Here is a 12,011-nt window from a genome sequence, read left to right on the forward strand (position 1 = left end):
TTGTTGCTTGACATCTGACCATTGGTAAATGGATGATGACGCACAAAGGATGAGAACTCTCCTAACTCCAGCTGGGATTCCTGGTGTTCCATAGCATCAATCATGTTATAGAAGGAGAGGTTGAAAAGTGACATTACTTATAAGTATTCACTATACTGTACATTTGTGGGGCCTTGGTGGTTCAGTGGTAGAATTCTCGTCTGCCACTATACTGTACATTTATGCTTTACATACTTTCCCATATGGGTTAAAAATAAAAAGTTTTTTTAACATTGTTTTTCCATTATAGTGAAACAAATCATCATTAAAATTTCCCCTCACATGAAGTTTCTTTAGCTGTAAAGTCAATACATTACTGTTAAAAATACAATAACACAGGCAAGCAAAAAAAAAAAAAAAAAAAAAGCATAAAATTTCACTCCTAACTCAACCAACTTGGTGAAAATTCCCATAACATTTTATGTTCTGATACCCTTCAAAATTGCTCGACTATATGCAAATGACCTCTTTTTTAAAAAGAACCAAAATGGAATCATCCTTCACATTTTTAACAGCTGTATTGAGGTATAGTTAATATTAAACTGCACATATCTAAAGTGTATAATTGGTAAGTTTTGAAATATATACACACCCCTGGGAAACCATCCTCACAATAAAAATTGAGAAGACATTATCCGTAACATCCAAAAGTTTCCTCATGCCCCTTTGTAATATCTCCCACTCACTCTACCCACTCCTTCTCCTTTCAGAAACCAGATTTGCTTTCTGTCCCTACAGAACAGGTTGCATATTATCTACTATGATAAAGCTACCATGAACATTTATGTACAAGTCTTTTTATAGGTGTATGCTTCCTTTTCTTTTATGGGAGTTCCAGTTCCTCCACATCTTTGCCAACACTAGTATGGTCAATCTTTTAAATTTTAGATATAAAGTAGTATCTCATTATGGCTTTTATTTGGATTTCCCTAATTACTAATGATGTTGAACATATTCTTATATGCTTATTTACCATCCATATATCTTCTTTGGTACTGGGTCTATTCAAACCTTTGCCTATTAAAAAAATAAGTTGTTTCCTTATCACTGGACTTTGAGAGTTCTTCATGTATTCTGGGTATGAGTGTTTCAATAGACAACTTTGCAAAGATTTTCTCTCAGACTGTGGCTTTTCCTTCCATCCTTTCAACAGTGTCTTTTGAAGAGCAAAAGTTCTAATTTTGATGAAGTCTACTTTAGTGATTTGTTCTTTAATGGATTGTGCTTTGGGTGTTGTATTTAAGAAATCTTTGCTTAACCCAAGGTCACAAAATTTTTCTCCTATGATTTCTTCTAAAAATTTTATAGTTTTAGGTTTTATATTTAGGCCTAAGATCCATAGGTCTATTTTGAGTTGATTAATAAATATAAAGTATGGATCTTTTTTTTTTTTTTTTGCATATTGATATCCAATTTTTGTAGCTCCATTTCTTGAAAAGTCAATCCTTTCCCCACTACTTTGCCTCTGCGTCTTTGTCAAAAATCAGTTGCCCACATATGGGTAGAATTTATTCCGGGCTCTATTCTGGTCTATTCATCTACTTGTCTATCTTGGCACCAACACCATGCAGTTTTGGTTATTATAGCTTTGTTATAATTCTTGAAATCAGTGTTAGCCCTCGATTTTTGTTCTTCTTTTTCAAAGATATCTTGGCCATTCTAGGTCCTTTACATTTTCATATGAATTTTAGAATCAGCTAGTCAGCTTATTAAAAAAAAAAAAGGCTGATTTTGGTGAGAATTGATACCTTAACCACAAAGAGTCTTCTGAGTCATGAACAAGGTATATCTCTCCATTTATTTAGGCATCAATTTCTTTTAGCAATATATTATTGTCTTTATAAAGATTATATATGATAGTCTTTAACAGGTGTTTCGTATCTTTCATCAGATTTATCCCCCATTATTGCATATTTTTGATGCAATTATAAGTGCAATTTCTGATTGTTCTCAGCTAGTACAGAGAAATACAATTGGATTTTGTATATTGACCTTGTGTCCTGAAGCATTGTAAACCAATTAGTAGTAGCTTTTTTGTAGATTCCATTGGGTTTTCTACATTGGTATCATGCCATCTTCATAAAGACAGTTCTTTCTTCCTTTCTGATCTGGATGCCATTTATTTTTTTTTCTTGCCTAATTTAATTGTCTAGATATCTGACACAGTATCAGATAGAAATGCTCTGATTTGCTTCTGATCTTTCTTACAGGAAAAGCATTCAATTTTTTCCATCAAGTATGACATTAGCTATATGTATTCATAGATGCTTTTTACCAGTTGTGAAATTTCCCTTCTATTCCTAGTTGCTGAGAGTTTTATATGAGGAGTAGATGTTGGATTTTGCCAAATGCTTTTCTGTGTCTATTGAGATGATTATTTATTTCTTTTTTTAGTTTGTTAATAATGGTGAATTACACTGATTTCAAATATTAAACCAACCCTGTATTCCTAGGATAAATCCCATTCTGCAATGATGTATTACCCTTTTAATATATTGTTGAATTGCTAAAATTTTGTTTACAATTTTTACATGTATATCCATGAAAGATTTTGATCTGTAGCTTTATTTTCTCATACTGTCTTTGTCTAGTTTTGGTTCACGTTTTTAATAAACCAGCTTTTTCCTACTGATCAATCACAAATGTATTTACCTATCAATAGATGCATTTTTGCAGTGTGTGGGGGCATCACACCATTTTATTTTGGATGAGTCATAATTTAACCTAATGTTGGATGTTTCCAACTTTTTAATATTATAAAAAATACAAGCTCTCCTTTTGCATAAACTTCTGCAAACACAAAATATTCTTAGGATAAATTCCCAGGATTAGTGGGTCAGAGGGCCACTAAGTATCCCTCAGAAAAGCCATTACAATGTATACTCCCAACTGCAGAGTACAAGATTGTCTGTTTTTCAAAACCCTTCCCAAAACTCAGTATAATTTTTTTAAGTAGGTCAGTAGTCCTTGCACATGATGAAATCCTCTCTCACACAAATCGCACAGCCTCTTCAGCCTAAATAGCTCTAAGTGGCCTTGAGATATGAGAGAAAAAAGAGAGAGAAAGAGGTAATGTCCTTCTAGGTAGGGAAGTCACCATAATAACAGATTGCTAAGAAATATGTTTGTATCCCTTACCCTACTTCTGGTAGGCCCATATCTCCAGGGCAATACTGTGGCTTGCTAGATGGCAAACACTTTGATTTTCTCACATGTGGTTAAAGGATAAATTAATTTCTTGGTTTAATATTTGAAATCAGTGTAATTCACTTTCAGAATGTTAGATCTAGATGAATCCTTAACAAACCAATTCTTCCAGTCCCTCATTTCATAGATGGGAAAACTGAGACAGAGAGAGGGAAGAACTTGCCCAAGATCCCATAGGAAATTAGTGGCAGAGCCAAATGGTTGGATAAAATTACTGCTAAGTTCTCTTTTTGTTCTTTCTGTGACTCTTCCACTTAGAAGAATATTCGAATAGAAAACCTCACTTGCCCAACATATACTTCTCTAAATCCTATGCTTTAAGAGAAGCAACTGTAGAATAGAGAAAAAAATTGCTTTTACATTTACATTTATGCTTGGTCTGTTTCCAGAGATATCATGGGCAAATGGCATCCCTTTTCCCAGTAAATGAGGCTGATGGTACAAATAGTTGAATGTGGTTTTGGTTCATAGGTACAAAAGACCTCCGAAGAAATCCAAAACCAAAAAAGGCATAGTCTGAGAGGTATGAGTACTGACTTGTGTCATGTACATTTCTCTTGGAAAGATAAAGAAGCCGCTAATTAATATAGAGATGTTGGGGTTTGATGAATGTATATAACATCCACAATGGCAGTCAAGTTGGGGATGGGAGGAAGGGAGAACTATTAGAATAAAAATAGATAATTATGCATAGACACCTGTGGAGTTGGCTATGGAATGGTTGATGGGTTGGATCAACTCATAGAGGGCTTGGTATGTTCCAAATACACACCCCAAAAGGCCCAGGATACTGATCATGATGTCCTTTGCAACAGTGATATAGCTCATGTCTTCAGCATAAAAGGTGATGAGCTCCAGGAGGGGTGGGATGATGAGGGCCAGGGCACTGCTGCTCACGGAGCCCACAAAGGAGATGACCAGGTCCAGGCGGGGGATGAGGATGGCTGAGACACCTGCAGAGAGAGAAGAAATTTAGAATCACTGATTGTTTCTGCAGCAAGGAAGTTCAGAAACCAACCACTTCCTTGTGGCCTTATAATCCCACAGATGCCAGACCATTTTGGAAATGTGGGAAAGAGTCCCAATGCAGATGTGAGCAGTAGGTCAGGCACTGTGGTTCTGGATTCCGCTCTCTGTTTTAAAGGCCAATATAGATGCTCTCCTTTTATGTCTTATCTATTGGGTTTTTCTCATATAATGGTTATTAGAAAGGCTCCTCTACCACCTATCTATTATCACCTTCTCATTAAAGAGATGGGAGAATCTAGAGCTCTAGAGGGAATGGGATGTGGCCAAGGTCACACATTCTCTGAGGTGAGAATCCATTGAAATGCCTGTCTAAGGCTCTTTCAACTCTACTATGCTGCCTCCCTTATATATGAAAGACCTTGTACATCATAGGTGCTCTTACTCAGACACTGAATCCACTGTGAATCTGTACTACTCTACAAGATACAGCCACCATCGAGAAGCAAGAATGAATAAAAAATGAGAGATGGTTTTTTTGTCAGAATCTCAACTATGTGTTTTGCTACTCCTAGAACGATCCTGGTAATTAAAAAGAACATAAACATGAAGACAGCAATAGGCTGCTCCCTCCCCGTTTCTTCTAAACACCATTTTCTTAAGTCTCCATCTTTTATACAGATGATGAACATACATTATGAATTGTCCAGGGGAGTCCAATTTCAATAATGTATGAATGAATAACTATACCACTTATGTGATTTCACTTTGCACAACGGTATGATTTTCCTATGAACAAATTAGGGAAAAACTGTCCTGGAAAGCACTCATACTAGCTTGCTGGATTTGAAGAAAACCTCACCTCTTTCTGAAATTGCTGCAGCACATCTAATCAGAGAATGAGAGAGACTCATCAACTCTCGCAGTTGAGAATTTGTCACCCCTCTGATGGGATGGTCCTGTCCACAGCTTTCCCTTCTCAGATATTTAATAAATTGCTTACTGGACAAGGCACAGAGAATCTGTCTGTTCTCCAGGAGACCTCACACTGACAGGGCAGAGAAAATATTTTAAAGGAAAACTATAATGCAAGTTAGACTGGAGGAGTTCTCTAGAAAGATCCTATCTGGTGATGCCAACCCATTGCTCACAGACCTTCCATGGCTCCCCATTTCCAGATCTCCTAAGCACAATGTCTCTGACAACTTGGGCCCTGCCAGGTCCTCTGGCCTCATGTCTTATCCCTCCCCACTGCTTTTAGTTCTCCAAAGAGGCCATACGTAAGTACTTGCCTCTGATCTGTGCACAGCCTGCTTCCTACATGTGGTACATTTTTCATTCCTCCATCTACCTTCTACTTATCTCTTAGGTCATTTTAAAAAATATTTATTTATTTATTTGGGAGAGAGAGAAAGAAAGAGAGAAAGAGCACAAGCAGGCAGAGGGGCAGAGGGAGAGAGAAAAACAGACTCATTGCTGAGCAGGGAGCCTGACTCAGGGCTCCATCCCAGAACCCTGGGATCATGACCTGAACTGAAGGCAGATGCTCAAACAACTGAGCCACTCAGGCGCCCTTATCTCTTAGGTCTTAACTGAAATATCATTCCACTGAAGAGGACTCCCTGATCTGGCCTCAGCTAAAGTATAGGACCTTCTAATGTGCTCTCAGAGCATCCTCTTCTTATCTGAACCATCATATGGTACATCATTAGGTACCATCTTAACGTTCATCACAATGTGTTGTAATTATTTCCTTGCATATATTTCTTACTCAACATGTCTTCTTTATTATTCATTATTGTATCCCCAGTGCCTAGCCCAATGCCAGGCATACAGTAGGTGCTCAACAAATGACTGTTGAATGAATGAAGGATAATGGAATTGACAGCTGAAAAAAGGAGGAGGAAGTGGTCATCCGGCATATAACAGAAACAGGGCCTCTCATTAGATGGTCAGCTCTGTCTAGCACTGCCTTCCCTGACCTCAAGTGGCCTGAACTACTCAGTTTTTCTCTTCAACTTAGACCCTTCCTATTAGGAATGATCTCAAAACAATAGAGCTACAGGTCCCTAATGTCTTGGTACAGACCGGAAACTCTGTAATACCTTAAACCAGCAGGTGTGTTGTTTCTGCTTCTAGAAATCCATTTATGTGAAGCATAACATCTGATAGCATATTCTTCTGCTGAAAGGCTCCAACAATTACGCACTTTCTCCAGACCTTGAACTGAAACTGCATTTCCTCAACTTTAAACTCCTGGAATCTTTAAGACTAAATTTTCTCTCTCTCTTGCACAATATACCACAGGTGTTTGAGGACAGATAGAGAAGTTGCCTTTGCTTCTCCAGGCAAAACGTCCCTAGTTCTTTCCCTCTTTCCTCATGAGTCACCTTTTCTGATGTTCTTTCTCTGGACATGCTTCAGAGAAAAAAGTCCCCAGCCCTGTTCATGTTTCCCAAACATCTACAACAGTGCCTAATGTAGAATGAACGAGTGAATCAGTGAATGAAGGAAGCATTAAGGAAGGAAGATGGCAAGAGGAGAGGAGAAAAGATTGCATCCAAAAAATGATCGCCAAGGCTTTAACAAATCAGCCCCTTGTTTTCTCCTACAGTTTAAGGCCACTTTATGATAAGGGACTCGATCTTAATTTATAATAGGAAGGAATATGGCACACGATGGAAAACAGGCTTAGGTGCTCTACAGCCTGTGCTCAATTCCCAGCTCTGACACTTAGCAGCTGTATGATTTGAGCGTGTTACCTAAACTCTCTGGACCGTCGTTCCTCCAGTTGGTAATATTACGTCGCTAGGCTGTCATGAGTATAAGGCAATGCCAGTAGGGCACCTGGCGCCCAGGAGGAACGTAGGAATATGGCTGAATGAATGGTACTTCTTCCTCCCATAAACCAGCCAATGGATACTTTCCATGTGTAAGCCCATTTTTCAGGTGGAAAGTTGAGGTTCAGGGAGGTGAAGTATCTTGCCCAAGGTCACAAAGAAGGTAAGTGGCTGAGCCAATGATAGCGGGGTAGATGCCCATGTGACTAGCAGCCACAGCTTTGGGCGACGAGTGCCCTTTTATCCTACTCACAAGTCAGACAGACCAAGGCTGTGCGGACAGACAGGTCTATAAACAGTGTCCAGCTCTCTGACCCCTGGGAGATGACGAAGGGGATGATGATCTCGGCTGGGACGTGGAACTGGAGGGCATAGGTGAAGAAGATGCCGATGGAGTACATCAGCTTGACCGACTGGTACAGCCTGCAGACAGACGGATAGGATGTGAAATTTGACGTGGCTCCTGGGCAGGGCCAGTCAGGATTCATCATTGCTCAGAAGTTGGTCCCTACCCCTGAGGTACAGCACTTGCTCAGGCCTGACCTGCCATCAGGGCCACCTGGGACACTCATTAAAAGTGCACATTCCTGGAGATTCTGATTCAGTAGGTCTGTGGCTCAGGCATCTGTGCCTTTTATTCTTTTACTTTCTAAAAAGTTCTATCTGTATAGAGTAAAATTCCTGGTTCAAAAGTCATACAGTGAAAAGCTTTCCTCTGACCCTTGATTCCCATTCTTCTTTCCATAGGCAGCTGCTCTAAGAATTTTCCTGTAGCCCTTTCAGAAATAACCAGTGTATATAAAGGCTTATACCAAATGTAGGTATACTACACACACACTGTAGCATCCTGTACACACTGCTGAGCTCCGTTTCTGTTCATTAAATACTTCTTGGACATTGTTTCTTATCTGTGCACATAGATTTGGCTCCTCTGTTTAATAGATGCTTGGTATTCCAATTGCATAGATACACTATAATTTTTTTGACCAGTCCCCAATTAATGGATATTTAGATTATTCCCAGTCTTTTGCTAGTAAACGATGCTACAAAATATATCCATTACACAGATATCTATGCACATTTAGCATACAACCTGAGAGGTAAAAATGCTGGCTAAAAGTATATGTGATTTAAACTTTGGTTAGCTACTGACATATTTCCCCTTTGTTGTCCGAGCATATTGGAATGCTTGCTTCCCCACATCCTTATCAAAACACAATGTGTGAAAATGTGTTGGTCTCTGTCATTCTGTTTTTTTCTGGCATTTCTGTTATTATGAGGGAAACAAAGTATTTTTTCAAATATATAAAATGCCATTTAAAAAATCTGCCTGTGAACTGTGTGCTCATGCCCATTTCTTCCTTGGGTTGTTGGTCTTTTTCTTACTGGGAAGGAGTATTTGTCTAAGGCTCCTCTGGGGAATCTGGTGGCCAGCCAAGTTCAGAGCAGATGTGCAGTTCTCATGGTACCTGATGCCCACGTTTTCCAGCTGAGGCTCCCATAAGAAAAGTGCCCTGCCCAAGGTAGCCAATGGCAGCCTGAATGGCCCGGATAGCGGGCCATTTGATAATATGATAGCGGGGTAGATGCCCCGCTATCTACCCCGCTATCTACAGCCTGTGCTCAATTCCCAGCTCTGACACTTAGCAGCTGTATGATTTGAGCGTGTTACCTAAACTCTCTGGACCGTCGTTCCTCCAGTTGGTAATATTACGTCGCTAGGCTGTCATGAGTATAAGGCAATGCCAGTAGGGCACCTGGCGCCCAGGAGGAACGTAGGAATATGGCTGAATGAATGGTACTTCTTCCTCCTACAGGAAGCATTAAGGAAGGAAGGAAGGAATACTACAGCCTCCACAGGCTGTAGATATCTAGCACAGAGCATATTAGAATGATATCTTACTTGCATAAAGTAAGTTATGACTTCAAAGAAATTCCACATTATTACCCCACCTAGTCATTACCACAACACAATGAGGTGGGTGGGGCTGGTGGTATTTTTCTCATTTTATAGCTGTGGCCTTGTGGGAAATGCATACCCTACCACTCTACTCACCTCTGAAAGAATAAGGCTGTGGGGAGACCTAACAATGACAATAGCTAATACTCAATGACTACTTACTATGTGCCAGGCACTTTTCTTTTCTTTTTTTAAGTGGGCTCCACACCCAGCATGGAGCCCAACGTGGGTCTTCAACTCATGACCCTGAGATCAAGACCTGAGTAGAGAGTGGGATGCTTAACCAACTGAGCCACCCAGGCGCCCCTGTCCCAGACACTTTTCAAAGCACTATATATATATTAAAGCAGTTAATCCTCACAATCACCGCCCCCCCGCCCCCAGACAATGCAACAGCCATTTATTTACGATGTTCATTAATACTTCCTGTTCTTCCAGGCAATGGTAGATTTTCACTTCCTTGCCCTTTGGAGTGGGATGTGGCCATGGGACTTGCTTTGACCAATGGATTGCAAGCAGAGGAGATGTATGTCACTTCCCAGCAAACCTTTAGCAGCTTCATGGTGAAGGGCATGATTCACTGCACTCTCTGCCATGGCAACATTTGAGGGAGCGGCTGTCATCATTCTGTGTCCTTGAGTGGGGATGGTGCGGAGTCGAGCCCCGGCCACCCCATAACGGGCATGTAGCATGAGCACAGAATTAAGCGTTTGTGTGTGTTCAGCCATTGAGATTTTGGAGTTGTTTATTACTGGAGCATAACCAAGCCTATATACATAGGCATTAGTATTATCCCCATTCTACTGACGATGGAAATGAGGTCTGCAAGATTAGGCTGCTTGTCCAAGGTCACGTAAGAACCAGGATGCAAATGCCTTTAGCTAGCTTGAGAACCTGTGCTCTTCAACACTTGGCTCTACTGATTGCTTAGTCGCAGTGCACTCCGTATACTACCAGCATAATGACAAAAGCTAATACTCGATGAGCGCTGCGAACCGGCCCCGAAAACATTAGCTGGATGAAGGAGGGGACGAGCAAGTGAATGAATGATCAAATGTAAGAATTTCAAACTAAATTCCAACTGGGGCATAACAGTGGCAGCCTAGGTCCATTTCTGGAACTGGGGCCTAAGGAGTGGTCCATCTGCAGGACTCGCGATCATTATTCTGGTGTTATACTTTTTGTTGTTGCTGTTTGTGTTTCCCAAACACTCCCAGATCATTCTGTTTTAGGGTCTCTGAACCATAGAGTCAGACAGGTTCAGTGTCAAGTTCCAGCTCCTCACAAACAAGGTGAGCTGAGAAAGCTCCACAGAGCTTCTCCAAATAGCAACTTCCTCATCTAGTGAATGGACTTGATAATAATCATGCTGACTCATAGGGCTATTGTGAGAGCTTAACCAGGTAATGCACAATGCCTGGATTATCAAACCTACCTGTTATCATCATAACAATATTGGCAGTTAATATATGGTGCTAGTGACAACCCAAGGGAATGCCACATTCTGTTGCTCAGGCTCAGATCCCGTGACTCTACTCCCCTCGTCACCCCAGGCAGGCAGGGACGTACCAGCAATTGGGCAAGTTGAGGGTGATGCTGGCCTGGGTGTTGGACCCAAACTTCATGTAGCCCAGTGTTCCCAGGCAGATGTAGAGGATGATGACAAGGGACATCCCCAAGTACAGAACAAAAGAAAACTGTTGTGGATGCTTCATCTGATTTTTGAGAGGCAGAACCTAAAGGTGAAGGAGGTTGAGAAAGACGAGGTAGTCAGAAGTGTGGCTCCTCATGAAGAAGCAGGCTTCCCCCTCAGGCACAGACGTCCTTCTCAGGGTGGCCCAGGGTCAGGAAGGGCCACACTCCTTTTTATTTTCTTCCACTCTCTTTTGCCAGGGGTGCCCTACTCCGGCTGGACTAATGAGTACATTCGCACTCAGTCTTCAAGGCTTAGTGTGGTGCATGGAGCAGTTGGTGCCCAGGACGAGTCCTGATTTTCCTTTCCACCAGGAGAAGATCATATCCTGCACTTTTCATAAATACTTTAAGACATCTGGAACAACTGGCTTCCCCGGAGGGCACCAGAGACCATTCACGCAAATCCCACATCCATCTTACCATACCAACGCCTTCAAATGTGAAGATGGCTGTACCAAAGAACAGCAAGAAGGTCTTCCAGCTTGCCATCAAGGGGAGGCTGCTGGGATCTGGAATCTCCTGAAAGGAAGTAGAAGAAGGGCATTGGTTTTGCCATGGTATAGGAGTCATCCTCAAACTTTTCCTGGTAGAAAGCTGGGCCACACCTGCCATCATGGGTGTCATGAGCACCTGTGATATAGCTAGAGCTAAATCAGCCTTCTTATCTTTAAAAAAGTTCTTGGGGCGCCTGGGTGGCTCAGGTTAAGCATCCAATTCTTTTTTTTTTTTTTTTCGAGATTTTATATATTTATTTGACAGAGAGAGAGAGCATGACCATGGGGAGCAGCAGTGGGAGAGGGAGAAGTAGGTTCCCCGCCCAACAGGGAGCCCGATGTGGGGCTGGATCCCAGGACCCCAGGATCATGACCTGAGCTGAAGGCAGATGCCCAACCAGCTGAGCCACCCAGGTGCCCAAGCATCCAACTCTTGATTTCGACTCAGGCCATGAACTCAGGGTCCTGCAATCGAACCCCACATTGGGCTCCATGCTCAGTGGGGTGTCTGTTTGAGACTCTCTCCCTCGTCCTCTGCCCCTCCCCCATTTGTGCTTTCTCTCTCTCTCTCTCAAATAAATAAATCTTTAAAAAAATAAAAAAAAAAGTTCTTTCTTTTTATTGTGGTAAATTACACATAGCATAAAATTTACCATTTTAAACATTTTTAAGTGTACAATTCAGTGGCTTTGAGTACATTCTCACTCATGTACAACCCTCACCACCACCCATCTCCAGAACTTTTTCATCCTCCCAAATTAAAACTTTGTATTCATGAAATAATAACTCTTTATTACCCCACTCCTGGTC

The 12,011-nt window shown here is 41.2% G+C and overlaps 1 protein-coding gene across 1 annotated transcript in view; it reads left to right on the top strand.

The window, feature by feature from the left end:
* Positions 1 to 11,421, top strand: part of LOC118006680 (ganglioside GM2 activator-like) — a 33,039-nt gene extending 21,618 nt beyond the window's left edge. The window contains exon 3 of the mRNA XM_034999434.1: positions 10,906 to 11,421. Within this exon, the coding sequence (XP_034855325.1) occupies positions 10,906 to 11,343 (438 nt within the window). The 3' untranslated portion in view covers positions 11,344 to 11,421. The remainder of the gene's footprint in view (positions 1 to 10,905) is intronic.
* The last annotated feature ends 590 nt before the right edge of the window (positions 11,422 to 12,011 follow it).

Source organism: Mirounga leonina, unplaced genomic scaffold (genome assembly GCF_011800145.1).
Source record: "Mirounga leonina isolate KUSES-001 unplaced genomic scaffold, KU_Mleo_1.0 Mir_98, whole genome shotgun sequence".
Taxonomy (NCBI): Eukaryota; Metazoa; Chordata; class Mammalia; order Carnivora; family Phocidae; genus Mirounga; species Mirounga leonina.